This window comes from Oncorhynchus nerka, linkage group LG16, assembly GCF_034236695.1.
Source record: "Oncorhynchus nerka isolate Pitt River linkage group LG16, Oner_Uvic_2.0, whole genome shotgun sequence".
Lineage (NCBI taxonomy): Eukaryota > Metazoa > Chordata > Actinopteri > Salmoniformes > Salmonidae > Oncorhynchus > Oncorhynchus nerka.
The window spans coordinates 43532693-43554071 of record NC_088411.1 but is presented as its reverse complement, the minus strand read 5'-3'; the positions used below and the strand labels follow the sequence as shown (position 1 = coordinate 43554071).

Genomic DNA, 21379 nt, shown 5'->3' with positions numbered 1-21379 from the left:
GGTTGATCAGCCTCCCAGGCTCACTGTGTGTGTGTGTGTGTGTGTGTGTGTATGTGTGTGTGTGTGTGTGTGTGTGTGTGTGTGTGTGTGTGTGTGTGTTTAATCTAATGAAGTGACACCGTACAGAGTAGCTTGTGTAGCTTCAGTCACTACACACCACACTGTGACTTCTCCACACATACGTCCAAATCCAGCCTCAAGCAGATGAGCACCAGCTGTTCCGGATGACTGTGTGATCACGCTCTCCGTAGCCGATGTGAGTAAGACCTTTAAAAACAGGTCAACATTCACAAGGCTGCAGGGCCAGACGGATTACCAGGACGTGTACTCCGAGCATGCGCTGACCAACTGGAAAGTATATTCACTGACATGTTCAAACTCTCTCTGTCCGAGTCTGTAATACCTGCATGTTTCAAGAAGACCACCATAGTCCTTGGTCCCAAGAACACCAAGGTAACCTGCCTAAATGACTACCGACACGTAGCATTCACATCTATAGCCATGACGTGCATTGAAAGGCTGGTGATGGCTCACATCAATACCATCATCCCAGAAACCCTAGACCCAGTACAATTTTCATACCGCCCCAAAAGATCCACAAATGACTCAATCTCAATTGCACTACACACTGCCCTTTCCCACGTGGACAAAAGGAACACCTATGTGACAATTCTATTCATTGACTACAGCTCAGCGTTCAACACCATAGTGTCCTCAAAGCTCATCAATAAGCTAAGGACCCTGGGACTAAACACCTCCCTCTGCAACTGGATCCTGGACTTCCTGACGGGCCACCCACGGGTGGTGAGGGTAGGTAACAACACATCTGCCATGCTGATCCTCAACACGGGGGCCCCTCAGGGGTGCGTGCTCAGTCCCCTCCTGTACTCCCTGTTCACACATGACTGCATGGCCAGGCACGACTCCAACACCATCATTAAGTTTGCAGATGACACAAGAGTGGTAGACCTGATCACCGACAATGATGAGACAGCCTATAGGGAGGTCAGAGACCCACACTGCCAGGACAACAACCTCTCCCTCAATGTGAACAAGACAAAGGAGATGATTGTGGACTACAGGAAAAGGAGCACCGAGCCACGCCCCCATTCACATCGGCAGGGCTGTAGTGGAACAGGTTGGGAGTTTCAAGTTCCTTGGTGTCCACATCACCAACAAACTAACATGGTCCAAACACACCAAGACAGCCGTGAAGAGGGCACGACAACGCCTATTCCTCCTCAGGAGACTGAAAAGATTTGGCATGGGTCCTCCGATCCTCAAAAGGTTCTACAGCTGCCCCATCGAGAGCATCCTGACTGGTTGCATCACCACCTGGTATGGCAACTGCTCGGCCTCCGACCGCAAAGCACGACAGAGGGTAGTGCGTACGGCCCAGTACATCACTGGGGCAAAGCTGCCTGCCATCGAGGACCTCTACACCAGGCGGTGTCAGAGGAAGGCCCTAAAAATTGCCAAAGACTCCAGCCACCCCAGTCATAGACTGTTCTCTCTGCTACCGCATGGCATGTGGTGCCGGAGCGCCAAGTCTAGGTCCAAGAGGCTTCTTAATAACAGCTTCTACCCCCAAACCATATGACTCCTGAAAAGCTAATCAAATGGCTACCTGGACTATTTGCATTGACACCGCCCCTCCCACCTTTGTTTTTACACTGCTGCTACTCGCTGTTTATTATCTATGCGTAGTCACTTCACCCCTACCTACATGTACATATTACTTCAATTACCCCCACACATTTTGTTTTTAATTCAAATTGAGAATGGGCCCTAAATTGTGATTTTGAAATGTCTTGTTGTTGTATTTCAGGTAAGAGAGAGTCTTTGATATTTTTATCCATTTTTATTCTGCAATATTTTCTCATATTCAAGTGTGAATGACAAAAAAGTCAGTGATTTCTTAGAAAGCTAAATACAATAAGCATTGGATCAAGGCACATACACGACTGGCCAAAGGGCATTCAATAGCACTTTGGTTTTCAGTTCAGGGATTCTCGAAAAACAGGACAATTGTTTCAAGAATCCCTGAGCAACTTTGTAAAGAACAATTCACTTTGTAAAGAACAAATTCTACTTCATAAAGAACAATTAAACTTTGAAATTGTGGCAACATAGAAGTAGTCAATATGGGGGGGGGGACTAATCATAAACAAGGAAATAGGTGATGCTCAGTTTGTATTCAAAAGAAAGCCAATGTGTTGTGTCTTTATAGAACCTTCTTTTCACAGGTTTCAATCTAAGCTATGTTTGAGGGTAACGTTTGGATGACATATGGTACAAGGGACTGGAGAATGTCATCCATTGTAGTTTAGCCTTTGTGTTGGCTAGAACAAATAGATATAGTTGGTGTTCTTTATGTCATCTCTGTTGGCAGTCTGGCCACCCTGCATGGGTTAATCCCATTCTGGGTAATTGCCCTAAAGGTCTGTGTGCTTCATCTGCCCTGTGCTGTGGCCTGACACACACACACACACACGCACACACACACACACACACGCACTCACGCACGCACGCACGCACACACACACGCATGCACGCGCGCACACACACACACACACACACACGCACGCACGCACGCACGCACGCACACACGTACGCACGCACATACACACACGCACGCACGCACGCACATACACAAACGCACGCACAAACGCACGCACACACACACACACACACACAAACACACACAGGAGCCGTGCCCGCCTGGGTGTCTGTTCGATCGGCTCTCTCGTGTTTCTGTGTTTTTTCCAAACAGAGGAACTAAATGAACAGCAGCAAAGCAGGACATATCTAGTCATGGTTCCAGAGATAGTCAGATACATGTAGGAGACTGCTCTCTGCTTGTCTCTCCTCAGAGAACGAGTGTCCGCTGTCTCCCTGGTTCTTCTCAGTTAATCATCTGGGTCCTAGTTTTGATCATTTCATATTTTTTTTTTGTTGCTTTTTTTTTGGTTTTTACCGAACAGCCACAAAACGAGTGTAAAGACCTGTGCTTTTATTCTACAAGGTTCTCTAAAGTCTGATTGTTCAACACAGGAATGAAAACCCACTTTCACAGTTGACAAGTCTTTATATCTCAGTAGAACAGAGTTTGTTTTTTTATAGTTGGTTGTGTAAGCCAAAAAAAAAAAAATACAATACAAATTACTACCAACCCCTAAAATATAGAATTGCAGTTTTAGTTACAACAAACACTGACCTGCGGCTCAGTGATGGCCCTACTATCTGTGAACCACATTTCTTCTCCTCTTTGTCATAAAATGTCCTTAAATATAAATTATATGAGCAAATGTACAGAAGATGTAAAGCTTCCCCACTCAGTCTTGTAGATCCAGTGTTTTATAACAAAGTTTTTTTAGCCACTTTAGTTTCATGTCATCAACGAACGCACTCATTTATAACGAAATGTTCCCGCGTTATCAATATCATGAATGGGAGTGGTCTGAATCAGGTATTCCGCTGTCTCTGTAGCTTCTGTTGCTAATACTGGTCTCGCTGTGCGGGCTCTTGTACAGACTCAATCCGTTCGGAGGGAAAATCGTATGTATCACAAACTCCTCTTTGGACACGGGCACGGGGTGTATGGGGATCATCTGAAAAGAGGCCTCTCGTATCTCCAAGATTGAGTTATCCTTTTTCGTCCCCGCCTCGGCGTAATCGTCCTTCCTCCGACGTCCCTTGTTGTAGGTGCAATTCCTGGAAAACAGTGAACTGTTCCTGTGCACGTACCAGCACACAAACGCCAGCATTAATATTGCCAACAGAGCCACGGCCCCTCCGATGATCGCGGCTAAAGGCAGACTGGAATTGTTGTAAGGCTCCTTTTCCTGCTCGCGGTTCAGTGTGGTGGTGGGTTTGTAGGCCTTCAGAGAACTGGTCTCTGTCTCTATGCAAACTGGTGTCTCGTCCGTCAAGTAAATGTTGCTGGTCTCCATGGGAACCATGCATATCCTGTACGAGGATTCCGGTTCTAGAGCTGTTAGGAGGTACTCCTTCTTCTCGCCCTGTACGATGGTCTCCGTGATGGAACCGAACGAAGGGTTGTGGCCCAGTTTTAACCAGCTGAGCCTCATGGCAGTCAAGGGTACAGAAACCCTCCAGGAGATGTGCACTGTCTCTGCACTGCTCGACTTCACGCTGATCCTGATGATCTTTCTTCCTGACGGTGTCGTAGTACTTCGGTAGTTCTTATTCCTGTCAGGCATTCTCACCACCGGTCTTTTGGTCACAAAGGAAGGCCATTGGGGTTGTGAGGGCAGTAAGGTGTTAGAGACAGTGCTGGTCTCGGTAGGGTCCCCCTGGCCCCTGCCCAAGTCAGATCCTCCACAGTCAAACAAGTCCATGGACAAATCCTTAATAGCCATGCCCTTGACCTTGTCTGGTCCCTGGCACATAAACCCTCGGACGTTGACTTTTGTCGGCAGGGACCTTAACCAGTCTCTCACCCACTTCATCCGGCAAGTGCACTGCCACGGGTTGTTACGGAGCAGGAGCTGCGTGAGGTTATCCAGGTCTTCGAACACTCCGTGAGGCAGACTGCTCAGGTTGTTGCCTGATAGATCCAACCGATACAGCTGCCTGAGGAAAGCAAAAGCTCCGGCCGGTACCCGGTTGATGTGGTTGTCTTGGAGCTGCAGTTTCTCCAAACTGGTTCCTGGTAAGTTAGCCGGCGGCGACGTAAGGGTGTTTCTCACCAGGGAGAGCTCGGTGAGATTAATCAGGTTGATGAAGGCCATTTCGCCGATGCCGCGGTTGTTGAGCAGGTTCCCGTCCAGGACGAGTCTCTTTAGGTTGATCAGGTCCTGCAGGGATGCCTCTGATATTGACGAGATGCGGTTGTCGTCAAAGCGCAGCTCCTCGATGGTCTGCGGAAGGCCAGACGGGATGGTGCTCAGATGGTTCCTGGAGAGAAAGAGTAGTCTCAGGTGATTGCTGTCCCTGAACGCTCCTTCCTCGATGCTCACCGCCGAGACGGAGTTATCATCCAGGTGTAGCTCCTCGATCAGCGGGATCTGACCCAGCGACGCATGCGTAATCATGCGGATATTATTCTCCTGTAGATGCAGCTCTTTGACCCCGATCGGCAGGTTTTGGGGGAACTCGTCCAGATTATTGCAGTACAGATAGATCTTCTCGACGTTGCTTAGCCTCTTCAGATCGGTGGGGATGCCGGCGCTCTTGATCCTGTTGTTTTGGAGGAAGAGAATAGTAGCATCCAGTGGAATGCCGGTAGGGATAGACGTGAGGCCTCGATCATTACAGTAGATGAAGGTCCCATCACACCGGCAGGCCGAGGGGCAGGAGGCAGAGGTCACCAGAGGGTTAGCCAGACCCAGAAGTAATCCTACCCTAGTCAAGAAGAGCAGGAAGTTCTTGCATTGGGCGGCCATCTTGTTTTGAGGTTGTGGTGTCTTCTCCCTAGGAAGGAGACAGAAAGGGTAAAGTTAATGCACAAGGCTTTTACAGGGAAGCCAAACCCCTGGTTTCTAATAAATGCTGTTTGTTTGAATTGTCCTACATCAAGCCTGTTCTTCACTAATCTGCAATATTAGATATGACATGTAGGCCTTATGCTGACTTATGCTGACTTACTTTTACAATTCACAGAAAATAAAGTTGAGCATCTTGCAAGGCTAAAACTGCATTGAGTGCTAATGGCTGTTTTCAGGGAACATATAAAGTGCATTTCCCTCAGACTTTAGAGACTTCATTACATTTACAATTTATTTCCCTTTCCCTTATTTCCTGTTAGGAGAAAACCCTTCGACATGTGGGTTCCTGCTACTGAATTGAATCCCTGTGCTTTGGCATTTTTGGCTTTAGCTTGTGAAACGTAATAGCTTGGCCTTAGTTGTTTTACATGTTCCTGGATCTTTCTGAAGGCTGCCTTTCATCACTGCAAGACTGTGTGTGTATGTGAACAAAGCCAGGCCTTGTGATGAACTGTTGTGAAATCCTCTCTCTCTATTTTTCTCTCTTGCTCTCTCTTGCTCTCTCTCTCTCTCTCTCTCTCTCTCTATTTCTCTCTTTCTCTCTCTAATGTGCAGACTCATTACCATATGTGGAACAGGGTGAACCAAACTGAGCTTCACTCAGTCAGTCATCCATTCACCAACCTACATGGCTGATCTGTTCAGTGCTTGGCTGTGACTGGTAACCAGAGCTGTGACTGGTAGCCAGAGCTGTGACTGGTAGTCAGGCTGTGACTGGTAGTCAGAGTTGTGATTGGTAGTCAGAGCTGTGACTGGTAGTCAGAGCTGTGACTGGTAGTCAGAGTTGTGACTGGTAGTCAGAGTTGTGACTGGTAGTCAGAGTTGTGACTGGTAGTCAGAGCTGTGACTGGTAGTCAGGCTGTGACTGGTAGTCAGAGTTGTGACTGGTAGCCAGAGCTGTGACTGGTAGCCAGAGCTGTGACTGGTAGTCAGGCTGTGACTGGTAGCCAGAGCTGTGACTGGTAGCCAGAGTTGTGACTGGTAGCCAGAGCTGTGACTGGTAGCCAGAGCTGTGACTGGTAGTCAGAGCTGTGACTGGTAGTCCGGCTGTGACTGGTAGTCAGAGTTGTGACTGGTAGTCAGAGTTGTGACTGGTAGCCAGAGTTGTGACTGGTAGTCAGAGCTGTGACTGGTAGTCAGACTTGACATCAATTAAAAATAATGTCCTGACCACTCCTCACGTCTCATTAGAAAACGCACGCACGCACGCACGCACGCACGCACGCGCGCACACACACACACACATAATTATACCTATTATTAGAAACCTGGGTTTGGTCAGCGAGGCGTAAAGCCACCATCCAATCATACTGTGGCTGCCATACCTGATTTAAAAGAATCGATATCCAACCACCGAAGAATCTTTTCCCAATCCAGCAGATCCAATCGAGATTTACGTTGAAATCTTTCCAATTAAGTCCTTTTCAGAAAGCTTAAGTTTATTTGCGTAGTAAGAGAGAGAGAGAGAGAGAGAGAGAGGGAAGGTGTTTGGTTATACCCTCGGTTATATTGTGACCCGGATCAGTGTGTTTGAACTTAAACTGATCCTTGTTTTTTTTGAGCTGACCCTCCTCTTGTTTTGTCAGCTGCTCAAGCCATCAAAGGCTTTGCCATGACTGTCAGTGGTGGAAAAAGCATCTCCACTCAAACTCAGACAAATCTGCAGGCTTTTCCTCTCAAAAGCAAGCCTGAGTTTTCGTGTTTTTTTTTGTTGTTGTTCTGTTGTAGTCGTAGTAGTTGTAGAGTCTTTGTATCGTCTAACTTAGATCTCTTTGTGTTACATAGAGGCCCCGTCCTCTTAGGAAAGATCCTCCGGCAGTTACAGGCTCTCCTCAGGGTCTGTGGTCAAGCTGATCAGTCATGATGAAAAGAAGGTCCAAAAGGTGGACTGAGCCATGCCAACACCAATCCTGATAGTACAGGCTCACTCCAGGCCTGTATAACTCATGTACTCCAGCCCTGCAGGAAACCCAGAATCACGTTCTCCCTCCGTGAGCCTGTGCCGTACATTAATCCAAAGTACTTTGGTAACAGAGTGGTACGTCCCCTCAGCTATTCCTCAGGAGACCAACGGACGACGGGACAACGGACGGATCCTCGGGTGGCGCAGGTCCCGTACGGTCAGACCCCTGCTCGCTGGATCACGTCCTTTAATTCCTGTACCCACAAAGAGACAGAAATCGGCATTATTTAAAATCCAATTAGCAGTCACTGTAACATCTGACTCATTCAGACAGTGTCTGTAAGTATGAGGAATGAAGGGAAATCACTTTCGGGCACCCTATTTCCTATATAGTGCACTACTTGTCACCAGGTCCCATAGGGATCTAGGTAGGGAATAAGGTGCCATTTGGGACATCTCCTTGGAGGTTAACAGATGTCACATGGCTTGCTGGCTGATGTATGGTGCCATTCAGTCTACCTCTGTCTGTTGATTTCCCCTCCCTTCTTCCTCTCTCATCAAACAATGCATCTTTAAAATGTATATTTATAGAGGAAAATGCCATAGGGAAATTCAGAGTCAATGAAAGGCGGATTCAGAAATCTCTAACAAGGGAAACAGTTGTGAAGATGCTATTTATTCTATTTGTAATCTCTGTTTGGGATACATTTTAAGAAATCTGATAGCTGTGAGCACAAATTAGCAACAGCACACACGCTCCGGATCTACCTCTCCTGGTCTACCGCTCCGGGTCTACCGCTGTCTACCGCTGTCTACCGCTGTCTACCGCTGTCTACCGCTGTCCCACGCTGTCTACCGCTGTCTACCGCTGTCTACCGCTCCGGGTCTACCACTGTCTACCGCTGTCTACCGCTGTCTACCTCTGTCTACCTCGGTCTACCGCTGTCTACCGCTGTCTACCGCTGTCTACCACTGTCTACCGCTCCGGGTCTACCGCTATCTACCGCTCCGGGTCTACCGCTGTCTACCGCTGTCTACCGCTCCGGGTCTACCGCTGTCTACCGCTGTCTAACGCTCCGGGTCTACCGCTGTCTAGCGCTCTGGGTCTACCGCTGTCTACCGCTGTCTACCTCTGTCTACCTCTGTCTACCGCTGTCTACCGCTCCGGGTCTACCGCTGTCTACCGCTGTCTACCGCTCCGGGTCTACCGCTGTCTACCGCTCCGGGTCTACCGCTGTCTACCGCTGTCTACCGCAGTCTAACGCTCCGGGTCTAACGCTGTCTACCGCTCTGGGTCTACCGCTGTCTACCGCTCTGGGTCTACCGCTGTCTACCGCTCCGGGTCTACCGCTGTCTACCGCTGTCTACCGCTGTCTACAGCTCCGGGTCTACCGCTGTCTACCGCTCTGGGTCTACCGCTGTCTACCACTCCGGGTCTACCGCTGTCTACAGCTCCGGGTCTACCGCTGTCTACCGCTCTGGGTCTACCGCTGTCTACCGCTGTCTACCGCTGTCTACCTCTGTCTACCGCTCTGGGTCTACCGCTGTCTACAGCTCCGGGTCTACCGCTGTCTACCGCTTTCTACCGCTGTCTACCGCTCTGGGTCTACCGCTGTCTACAGCTCCGGGTCTACCGCTGTCTACCACTCCGGGTCTACCGCTGTCTACCGCTGTCTACAGCTCTGGGTCTACCGCTGTCTACCGCTGTCTACCGCTGTCTACCGCTCTGGGTCTACCGCTGTCTACAGCTCCGGGTCTACCGCTGTCTACCACTCCGGGTCTACCGCTGTCTACTGCTGTCTACCACTGTCTACCGCTGTCTACAGCTCCGGGTCTACCGCTGTCTACCACTCCGGGTCTACCGCTGTCTACCGCTCCGGGTCTACCGCTGTCTACCACTCCGGGTCTACCGCTGTCTACCGCTGTCTACCGCTGTCTCCCGCTGTCTACCGCTCTGGGTCTACCGCTGTCTACAGCTCCGGGTCTACCGCTGTCTACCACTCCGGGTCTACCGCTGTCTACCGCTGTCTACAGCTCTGGGTCTACCGCTGTCTACCGCTGTCTACCGCTGTCTACAGCTCCGGGTCTACCGCTGTCTACCACTCCGGGTCTACCGCTGTCTACTGCTGTCTACCACTGTCTACCGCTGTCTACAGCTCCGGGTCTACCGCTGTCTACCACTCCGGGTCTACCGCTGTCTACCGCTCCGGGTCTACCGCTGTCTACCACTCCGGGTCTACCGCTGTCTACCGCTGTCTACCGCTGTCTACCGCTGTCTACAGCTCCTGGTCTACCGCTCCGGGTCTACCGCTGTCTACCGCTCCGGGTCTACCGCTGTCTACCGCTGTCTACAGCTCCGGGTCTACCACTGTCTACCGCTGTCTACCGCTGTCTACAGCTCCGGGTCTACCGCTGTCTACCGCTGTCTACCGCTGTCTACCACTGTCTACCGCTGTCTACCGCTCCGGGTCTACCGCTGTCTACCGCTGTCTACCGCTGTCTACCGCTGTCTACCGCTGTCTACCGCTCCGGGTCTACCGCTGTCTACCACTCCGGGTCTACCGCTGTCTACCGCTGTCTACCGCTGTCTACCGCTCCGGGTCTACCGCTGTCTACTGCTGTCTACCGCTGTCTACCGCTGTCTACCGCTGTCTACCGCTCTGGGTCTACCGCTGTCTACCGCTGTCTACCGCTCTGGGTCTACCGCTGTCTACCGCTGTCTACAGCTCCCGGTCTACCGCTGTCTACCGCTGTCTACCGCTCTGGGTCTACCGCTGTCTACCGCTCTGGGTCTACCGCTGTCTCACGCTGTCTACCGCTCTGGGTCTACCGCTGTCTACCGCTGTCTACAGCTCCGGGTCTACCGCTGTCTACCGCTGTCTACCACTGTCTACCGCTGTCTACCGCTCCTGGTCTACCGCTGTCTACCACTGTCTACCGCTGTCTACCGCTGTCTACCACTGTCTACCGCTGTCTACCGCTCCGGGTCTACTGCTGTCTACCACTGTCTACCACTGTCTACCGCTGTCTACCGCTGTCTACCACTGTCTACCGCTGTCTACCGCTGTCTAACGCTCCGGGTCTAACGCTGTCTACCGCTCTGGGTCTACAGCTGTCTACCGCTCTGGGTCTACCGCTGTCTACCGCTGTCTACAGCTCCCGGTCTACCGCTGTCTACCGCTGTCTACCGCTCTGGGTCTACAGCTGTCTACCGCTCTGGGTCTACCGCTGTCTACCGCTGTCTACCGCTCTGGGTCTACCGCTGTCTACCGCTGTCTACAGCTCCGGGTCTACCGCTGTCTACCGCTGTCTACCACTGTCTACCGCTGTCTACCGCTCCTGGTCTACCGCTGTCTACCACTGTCTACCGCTGTCTACCGCTGTCTACCACTGTCTACCGCTGTCTACCGCTCCGGGTCTACTGCTGTCTACCACTGTCTACCACTGTCTACCGCTGTCTACCGCTCTGGGTCTACCGCTGTCTACCGCTGTCTACCGCTCTGGGTCTACCGCTGTCTACCGCTGTCTACCACTGTCTACCGCTGTCTACCGCTCCTGGTCTACCGCTCCTGGTCTACCGCTGTCTACCACTGTCTACCGCTCTGGGTCTACCGCTGTCTACCGCTGTCTACAGCTCCCGGTCTACCGCTGTCTACCGCTGTCTACAGCTCCGGGTCTACCGCTGTCTACCGCTGTCTACCACTGTCTACCGCTGTCTACCGCTCCTGGTCTACCGCTGTCTACCACTGTCTACCGCTGTCTACCGCTGTCTACCACTGTCTTCCGCTGTCTACCGCTCCGGGTCTACTGCTGTCTACCACTGTCTACCACTGTCTACCGCTGTCTACCGCTGTCTACCGCTGTCTAACGCTCCGGGTCTAACGCTGTCTACCGCTCTGGGTCTACCGCTGTCTACCGCTCTGGGTCTACCGCTGTCTACTGCTGTCTACCACTGTCTACCGCTGTCTACAGCTCCGGGTCTACCGCTGTCTACCACTCCGGGTCTACCGCTGTCTACCGCTCCGGGTCTACCGCTGTCTACCACTCCGGGTCTACCGCTGTCTACCGCTGTCTACCGCTGTCTACCGCTGTCTACCGCTCTGGGTCTACCGCTGTCTACCGCTGTCTACAGCTCCGGGTCTACCGCTGTCTACCGCTGTCTACCACTGTCTACCGCTGTCTACCGCTCCTGGTCTACCGCTGTCTACCACTGTCTACCGCTGTCTACCGCTGTCTACCACTGTCTACCGCTGTCTACCGCTCCGGGTCTACTGCTGTCTACCACTGTCTACCACTGTCTACCGCTGTCTACCGCTCTGGGTCTACCGCTGTCTACCGCTGTCTACCGCTCTGGGTCTACCGCTGTCTACCGCTGTCTACCACTGTCTACCGCTGTCTACCGCTCCTGGTCTACCGCTCCTGGTCTACCGCTGTCTACCACTGTCTACCGCTCTGGGTCTACCGCTGTCTACCGCTGTCTACAGCTCCCGGTCTACCGCTGTCTACCGCTGTCTACAGCTCCGGGTCTACCGCTGTCTACCGCTGTCTACCACTGTCTACCGCTGTCTACCGCTCCTGGTCTACCGCTGTCTACCACTGTCTACCGCTGTCTACCGCTGTCTACCACTGTCTACCGCTGTCTACCGCTCCGGGTCTACTGCTGTCTACCACTGTCTACCACTGTCTACCGCTGTCTACTGCTGTCTACCGCTGTCTAACGCTCCGGGTCTAACGCTGTCTACCGCTCTGGGTCTACCGCTGTCTACCGCTCTGGGTCTACCGCTGTCTACTGCTGTCTACCACTGTCTACCGCTGTCTACAGCTCCGGGTCTACCGCTGTCTACCACTCCGGGTCTACCGCTGTCTACCGCTCCGGGTCTACCGCTGTCTACCACTCCGGGTCTACCGCTGTCTACCGCTGTCTACCGCTGTCTACCGCTGTCTACAGCTCCTGGTCTACCGCTCCGGGTCTACCGCTGTCTACCGCTCCGGGTCTACCGCTGTCTACCGCTGTCTACAGCTCCGGGTCTACCACTGTCTACCGCTGTCTACCGCTGTCTACAGCTCGGGTCTACCGCTGTACCGCTGTCCGCTGTCTACCACTGTCTACCGCTGTCTACCGCTCCGGGTCTACCGCTGTCTACCGCTGTCTACCGCTGTCTACCGCTGTCTACCGCTGTCTACCGCTCCGGGTCTACCGCTGTCTACCACTCCGGGTCTACCGCTGTCTACCCGCTGTCTACCGCTGTCTACCTGCTGTCTACCGCTGTCTACCGCTGTCTACCGCTGTCTACCGCTCTGGGTCTACCGCTGTCTACCGCTGTCTACCGCTCTGGGTCTACCGCTGTCTACCGCTGTCTACAGCTCCCGGTCTACCGCTGTCTACCGCTGTCTACCGCTCTGGGTCTACCGCTGTCTACCGCTCTGGGTCTACCGCTGTCTCACGCTGTCTCCGCTCTGGGTCTACCGCTGTCTACCGCTGTCTACAGCTCCGGGTCTACCGCTGTCTACCGCTGTCTACCACTGTCTACCGCTGTCTACCGCTCCTGGTCTACCGCTGTCTACCACTGTCTACCGCTGTCTACCGCTGTCTACCACTGTCTACCGCTGTCTACCGCTCCGGGTCTACTGCTGTCTACCACTGTCTACCACTGTCTACCGCTGTCTACCGCTGTCTACCACTGTCTACCGCTGTCTACCGCTGTCTAACGCTCCCGGGTCTAACGCTGTCTACCGCTCTGGGTCTACAGCTGTCTACCGCTCTGGGTCTACCGCTGTCTACCGCTGTCTACAGCTCCCGGTCTACCGCTGTCTACCGCTGTCTACCGCTCTGGGTCTACAGCTGTCTACCGCTCTGGGTCTACCGCTGTCTACCGCTGTCTACCGCTCTGGGTCTACCGCTGTCTACCGCTGTCTACAGCTCCGGGTCTACCGCTGTCTACCGCTGTCTACCACTGTCTACCGCTGTCTACCGCTCCTGGTCTACCGCTGTCTACCACTGTCTACCGCTGTCTACCGCTGTCTACCACTGTCTACCGCTGTCTACCGCTCCGGGTCTACTGCTGTCTACCACTGTCTACCACTGTCTACCGCTGTCTACCGCTCTGGGTCTACCGCTGTCTACCGCTGTCTACCGCTCTGGGTCTACCGCTGTCTACCGCTGTCTACCACTGTCTACCGCTGTCTACCGCTCCTGGTCTACCGCTCCTGGTCTACCACTGTCTACCGCTCTGGGTCTACCACTGTCTACCACTGTCTACCGCTGTCTACCGCTCTGGGTCTACCGCTGTCTACCGCTGTCTACCGCTCTGGGTCTACCGCTGTCTACCGCTGTCTACCACTGTCTACCGCTGTCTACCGCTCCTGGTCTACCGCTCCTGGTCTACCGCTGTCTACCACTGTCTACCGCTCTGGGTCTACCGCTGTCTACCGCTGTCTACAGCTCCCGGTCTACCGCTGTCTACCGCTGTCTACAGCTCCGGGTCTACCGCTGTCTACCGCTGTCTACCACTGTCTACCGCTGTCTACCGCTCCTGGTCTACCGCTGTCTACCACTGTCTACCGCTGTCTACCGCTGTCTACCACTGTCTACCGCTGTCTACCGCTCCGGGTCTACTGCTGTCTACCACTGTCTACCACTGTCTACCGCTGTCTACTGCTGTCTACCGCTGTCTAACGCTCCGGGTCTAACGCTGTCTACCGCTCTGGGTCTACCGCTGTCTACCGCTCTGGGTCTACCGCTGTCTACTGCTGTCTACCACTGTCTACCGCTGTCTACAGCTCCGGGTCTACCGCTGTCTACCACTCCGGGTCTACCGCTGTCTACCGCTCCGGGTCTACCGCTGTCTACCACTCCGGGTCTACCGCTGTCTACCGCTGTCTACCGCTGTCTACCGCTGTCTACAGCTCCTGGTCTACCGCTCCGGGTCTACCGCTGTCTACCGCTCCGGGTCTACCGCTGTCTACCGCTGTCTACAGCTCCGGGTCTACCACTGTCTACCGCTGTCTACCGCTGTCTACAGCTCCGGGTCTACCGCTGTCTACCGCTGTCTACCGCTGTCTACCACTGTCTACCGCTGTCTACCGCTCCGGGTCTACCGCTGTCTACCGCTGTCTACCGCTGTCTACCGCTGTCTACCGCTGTCTACCGCTCCGGGTCTACCGCTGTCTACCACTCCGGGTCTACCGCTGTCTACCGCTGTCTACCGCTGTCTACCGCTCCGGGTCTACCGCTGTCTACTGCTGTCTACCGCTGTCTACCGCTGTCTACCGCTGTCTACCGCTCTGGGTCTACCGCTGTCTACCGCTGTCTACCGCTCTGGGTCTACCGCTGTCTACCGCTGTCTACAGCTCCCGGTCTACCGTGTCTACCGCTGTCTACCGCTCTGGGTCTACCGCTGTCTACCGCTCTGGGTCTACCGCTGTCTCACGCTGTCTACCGCTCTGGGTCTACCGCTGTCTACCGCTGTCTACAGCTCCGGGTCTACCGCTGTCTACCGCTGTCTACCACTGTCTACCGCTGTCTACCGCTCCTGGTCTACCGCTGTCTACCACTGTCTACCGCTGTCTACCGCTGTCTACCACTGTCTACCGCTGTCTACCGCTCCGGGTCTACTGCTGTCTACCACTGTCTACCACTGTCTACCGCTGTCTACCGCTGTCTACCACTGTCTACCGCTGTCTACCGCTGTCTAACGCTCCGGGTCTAACGCTGTCTACCGCTCTGGGTCTACAGCTGTCTACCGCTCTGGGTCTACCGCTGTCTACCGCTGTCTACAGCTCCCGGTCTACCGCTGTCTACCGCTGTCTACCGCTCTGGGTCTACAGCTGTCTACCGCTCTGGGTCTACCGCTGTCTACCGCTGTCTACCGCTCTGGGTCTACCGCTGTCTACCGCTGTCTACAGCTCCGGGTCTACCGCTGTCTACCGCTGTCTACCACTGTCTACCGCTGTCTACCGCTCCTGGTCTACCGCTGTCTACCACTGTCTACCGCTGTCTACCGCTGTCTACCACTGTCTACCGCTGTCTACCGCTCCGGGTCTACTGCTGTCTACCACTGTCTACCACTGTCTACCGCTGTCTACCGCTCTGGGTCTACCGCTGTCTACCGCTGTCTACCGCTCTGGGTCTACCGCTGTCTACCGCTGTCTACCACTGTCTACCGCTGTCTACCGCTCCTGGTCTACCGCTCCTGGTCTACCACTGTCTACCGCTCTGGGTCTACCGCTGTCTACCGCTGTCTACAGCTCCCGGTCTACCGCTGTCTACCGCTGTCTACAGCTCCGGGTCTACCGCTGTCTACCGCTGTCTACCACTGTCTACCGCTGTCTACCGCTCCTGGTCTACCGCTGTCTACCACTGTCTACCGCTGTCTACCGCTGTCTACCACTGTCTACCGCTGTCTACCGCTCCGGGTCTACTGCTGTCTACCACTGTCTACCACTGTCTACCGCTGTCTACCGCTGTCTACCGCTGTCTAACGCTCCGGGTCTAACGCTGTCTACCGCTCTGGGTCTACCGCTGTCTACCGCTCTGGGTCTACCGCTGTCTACCGCTCTGGGTCTACCGCTGTCTACCGCTCCGGGTCTACCGCTGTCTACCGCTGTCTACCGCTGTCTACAGCTCCGGGTCTACCGCTGTCTACCGCTCTGGGTCTACCGCTGTCTACCACTCCGGGTCTACCGCTGTCTACAGCTCCGGGTCTACCGCTGTCTACCGCTCTGGGTCTACCGCTGTCTACCGCTGTCTACCGCTGTCTACCTCTGTCTACCGCTCTGGGTCTACCGCTGTCTACAGCTCCGGGTCTACCGCTGTCTACCGCTGTCTACCGCTGTCTACCGCTCCGGGTCTACCGCTGTCTACCGCTGTCTACCGCTGTCTACCGCTGTCTACCGCTCCGGGTCTACCGCTGTCTACCACTCCGGGTCTACCGCTGTCTACCGCCGTCTACCGCTGTCTACCGCTCCGGGTCTACTGCTGTCTACCGCTGTCTACCGCTGTCTACCGCTGTCTACCGCTGTCTACCGCTGTCTACCGCTCCGTGTCTACCGCTGTCTAAGGAGTTGATACTGAGACAGAGACCATGATGCCTTATGGGAGTTGATACTGAGACAGAGACCATGATGCCTTATGGGAGTTGAGACTGAGATAGAGACCCTAATGCCTTAATGTAGTTGATACTGAGACAGAGACCCTAATGCCTTATGGGAGTTGATACTGAGACAGAGACCCTAATGCCTTATTAAGTGTCTCTATATCAGTGGGATTTATTTAGCTTCCCCACATTACCCTGCTTCTCTCTGATAGTGGACATTGTTGGTAAGACCCACATTACCCTGCTTCTCTCTGATAGTGGACATTGTTGGTAAGACCCAAAATAACCACCGAGATGAACCTCTGTATTCGCTGTTGATTTTTATGAAAACCTTTTTTCTTACCTCCAACAGTTTTATGCAACCAGGACTGTGTGTGTTGCCCTTTCCTCCCCCCAAAACCAAATAACCAACCCCCCCACCCACCCACTTCCGTCCACCTCAGCAATCCATCCACCCCCTTCCGCCCCTCTTTTCTATGGTGATTGTAGAAAAGAATGTCTTTGCATTTGAAAAGTGACAGTGATCTAGACCCCTGAAGCAAAGCAAGTGGGTGGGACCCCTCCTGTTCCTTTCTGTTCTCTCCTGTCCTCTCCTGCCTTGCTCAGTTCACTAGTTCCCCTCCTGCTCTCTCCTGCCCCCCTATTCTCTCCTGCTCTCTCCTGTTCTCTCCTATTCTCTCCTGTTCCCTCCTGCTCTCTCCTGTTCTTTCCTATTCTCTCCTGCCCCCCCCTATTCTCTCCTGCTCTCTCCTGCTCTCTCCTGTTCCCTCCTGCTCTCTCCTATTCTCTCCTGCTCTCTCCTGTTCCCTCCTGCTCTCTCCTATTCTCTCCTGCTCTCTCCTATTCTCTCCTGCTCTCTCCTATTCTCTCCTGCTCTCTCCTATTCTCTCCTGCTCTCTCCTATTCTCTCCTGCTCTCTCCTGTTCTTTCCTATTCTCTCCTGCTCTCTCCTATTCTCTCCTGCTCTCTCCTGTTCTTTCCTATTCTCTCCTGCTCTCTACTATTATATCCAGCTCTCTCCTGTTCCCCCCTGCTCTCTCCTGTTCTCTCCTGCTCTCTCCTGTTCCCTCCTGCTCTCTCGTATTCTCTCCTGCTCTCTCCTGTTCCCTCCTGCTCTCTCCTATTCTCTCCTGCTCTCTCCTATTCTCTCCTGCTCTCTCCTATTCTCTCCTGCTCTCTCCTGTTCTTTCCTATTCTCTCCTGCTCTCTCCTATTCTCTCCTGCTCTCTCCTGTTCTTTCCTATTCTCTCCTGCTCTCTACTATTATATCCAGCTCTCTCCTGTTCCCTCCTGCTCTCTCCTGTTCTCTCCTGCTCTCTCCTGTTCCCTCCTGCTCTCTCCTATTCTCTCCTGTTCTTTCCTATTCTCTCATGCTCTCTCCTGTTCTCTCCTGCTCTCTCCTGTTCCCTCCTGCTCTCTCCTGTTCTCTCCTGCTCTCTCCTGTTCTCTCCTGCTCTCTCCTGCTCTCTCCTGTTCTCTCTACTCTCTGCTCTCTTTGCTCTCCCTGTTCTCTCTCTGTTCTCTCTGCTCTCTCTGCTCTCCCTGTTCTCTCTCTCTCTCTGTTCTCTCTGCTCTCTCTGCTCTCTCTACTCTCTCTACTCTCTCTTCTCTCTCTACTCTCTCTGCTCTCTCTGCTCTTTCTGCTCTCTCTGTTCTCTCTACTCTCTCTGTTCTCTCTGCTCTCCCTGTTCTCTCTCTCTTTGCTCTCTCTGCTCTCCCTGTTCTCTCTACTCTCTCTGCTCTCTCTGCTCTCTCTACTCTCTCTGCACTCTCTGCTCTCCCTGATCACTCTACTATCTCTGCTCTCTCTGCTCTGTTCTCATAAAATAGAAGGGGTCCTTTCTAGACAGAATATATGACCACGCAACTGAGCTAGCAACACGCCACTGAGCTATGACCACGGCAACATGCCACTTAGCTGTGACCACGGAAACAGGCCACTGAGCGAGACCCCTAAGGCAGCTCTTGAACTAAAAGGCACCCCCTCTCTTCACGGTGATCAGAAAGCTAATTTGAAATAGTCATGAATACAACAGGGCTACTGGAGTAGCACGCCCACACACACACACACACAAACACACACACACAAACACATTCCCACACACACATACACTACTACACACACACATACTACTATGAATGCATCTTCTATTAAACCACTTGAGTTAAAAATAGATATTCCTCTGCCAAGCTTAATGTTATGTTTCCCCTGACAACACAATGGCATTGTGTCTTTACGTGTAACTCTGTCTCTGCTCTGCTATAGTGTGTGTGTGTGTGTGTGTGTGTGTGTGTGTGTGTGTGTGTGTGTGTGTGTGTGTGTGTCCGTGCGTGCGCGCGTGCGCGTGCGTGCGTATGTGTGCATGTGAGTTTCCATGCTAGTGTGCTTCAGTAGAACACAGAAGAGGTAAGTGGGGAACAAGAGAGTGGGCCATTTAACAGTCGTAGCTCCCGACAAGGTAGAAGATTAGGGAATTGAGATGCTTGTAACTCGATTACAGCTCCAGTCCTGAGACGCTGCTGTCTGATGACCTCACATGCACACTCACCACTCTCTATTTCATTCTGTCCCTCTGCATCTAAAAACAGTAAGAGATCAGGCCCTAAGCTCTGACAGATAATACACTAGATTAGTCTGGAGGGAGACACTAAACAGCAGATGTGATCTCTGATAAGTTTAAGAACAGAAAAACATTTGACTAAAGAAAAACTGAAAAGAAAAGAGATCAAAAATAGGTAGCCTAGCGGATAGAAGCCTAGAGGTTAAGAACCTAATGGATAGAAAGAAGCCTAGAGGTTAAGAACCTAATGGATAGAAGCCTAGAGGTTAAGAACCTAATGGATAGAAGCCTAGAGGTTAAGAACATAATGGATAGAAGCCTAGAGGTTAAGAACATAATGGATAGAAGCCTAGAGGTTAAGAACATAATGGATAGAAGCCTAGAGGTTAAGAACCTAATGGATAGAAGCCTAGGGGTTAAGAACCTAATGGATAGAAGCCTAGAGGTTAAGAGCCTAATGGATAGAAGCCTAGAAGTTAAGAACCTAATGGATAGAAGCCTAGAGGTTAAGAACCTAATGGATAGAAGCCTAGAGGTTAAGAACCTAATGGATAGAAGCCTAGAGGTTAAGAACATAATGGATAGAAGCCTAGAGGTTAAGAACCTAATGGATAGAAGCCAAGAGGTTATGAACCTAATGGATAGAAGCCTAGAGGTTAAGAACCTAATGGATAGAAGCCTAGCGGTTAAGAACCTAGCGGGTTAAGAGCCTAGCAGTTAGGAACCTAATGGATAGAAGCCTAGCGGTTAAGAGCCTAGCGGTTAAGAGCCTAGCGTTTAGGAACCTAATGGATAGAAGCCTAAAGGTTAAGAGCCTAGCGGTTAAGAACCTAGCGGTTAAGAGCCTAGCGGTTAAGAGCCTAGCGGTTAAGAGCCTAGCGTTTAGGAACCTAATGGATAGAAGCCTAGCGGTTAAGAGCCTAGCGGTTAAGAACCTAGCGGTTAAGAGCCTAACGGTTAAGAGCCTAGCGGTTAAGAGCCTAGCGTTTAGGAACCTAATGGAAAGAAGCCTAGCGGTTAAGAGCCTAGCGGTTAAGAACCTAGCTGTTAAGAGCCTAACGGTTAAGAGCCTAGCGTTTAGGAACCTAATGGATAGAAGCCTAACGGTTAAGAGCCTAGCGGTTAAGAACCTAGCGGTTAAGAGCCTAACGGTTAAGAGCCTAGCGGTTAAGAACCTAGCGATTAACTTTTTATGGCTGCAGGGGCCGTGTTGAGTAGCTTGGATGGAAAGGTTCCCATTGTAAACGGCCAGCTCCTCATTCTCAGTTGCTAATATATAGTTGTCAAAATATTGTCTGTGAGTATTTTATTTATTTCTCCATTGTTTAACCAGGTAGGCTAGTTGAGAACAAGTTCTCATTTACAATTGCGACCTGGCCAAGATAAAGCAAAGCAGTTCGACACATACAAACACACAGAGTTACACATGGAGTAAAACAAACATACAGTCAATAATACAGTAGAAATATAAGTATATATACAATGTGAGCAAATGAGGTGAGATAAGGGAGGTAAAGGCAAAAAAGGCCATGGTGGCAAAGTAAATACAATATAGCAAATAAAACACTGGATTTTTTAGCTTCATTTAACTAGACAAGTCAGTTAAGAAAATGTTTTATTTTCAATGAGGGCCTAGGAACACTGGGTTTAACTGTCTGTTCACGGGCAGAACGACAGATTTGTACCTTGTCAGCTCGGGGGTTTGAACTTGCGACCTTCTGGTTACTAGTCCAACACTCTAACCACTAGGCTATCCTTCCACCCCATTTGCAGTGGAAGAATGTGCAAAGTAGAAATAAAAACAATGGAGGAGTACATAGGAGCAAAATAAATAAATAAAATAAAATAAATACAGTAGGGAAAGAGGTAGTTGTTTGGGCTAAATTATAGGTGGGCTATGTACAGGTGCAGTACTCTGTGAGCTGCTCTGACAGCTGGTGCTTAAAACTAGTGAGGGAGATAAGTGTTTCCAGTTTCAGAGATTTTTGTAGTTCGTTCCAGGCATTGGCAGCAGTGAACTGGAAGGAGAGGCGGCCAAAGAAAGAATTGGTTTTGGGGGTGACCAGAGAGATATACCTGCTGGAGCGCGTGCTACTGGTGGGTGATGCTATGGTGACCAGTGAGCTGAGATAAGGGGGGACTTTACCTAGCAGGGTCTTGTAGATGACATGTAGCCAGTGGGTTTGGTCGACGAGTATGAAATGAGGGCCAGCCAACGAGAGCGTGCAGGTCGCAATGGTGGGTAGTATATGGGGCTTTGGTGACAAAACGGATGGCACTGTGATAGACTGCATCCAATTTGTTGAGTAG

General features: G+C 52.1%; 1 protein-coding gene across 1 annotated transcript in view; it reads right to left on the bottom strand.

Annotated features, from left to right (window-relative positions):
• Window positions 1-1841: 1841 nt before the first annotated feature.
• LOC115125913 (leucine-rich repeat transmembrane protein FLRT3-like) overlaps window positions 1842-21379 on the bottom strand; it is a 33759-nt gene continuing 14221 nt past the window's right edge. The window contains exons 2-3 of the mRNA XM_029655503.2: window positions 6836-7667; window positions 1842-5436 (exon numbers count right to left, since the gene is read on the bottom strand). Coding sequence (XP_029511363.1) covers window positions 3444-5408 — 1965 coding nt within the window. The 5' untranslated portion in view covers window positions 5409-5436; window positions 6836-7667 and the 3' untranslated portion in view covers window positions 1842-3443. The remainder of the gene's footprint in view (window positions 5437-6835; window positions 7668-21379) is intronic.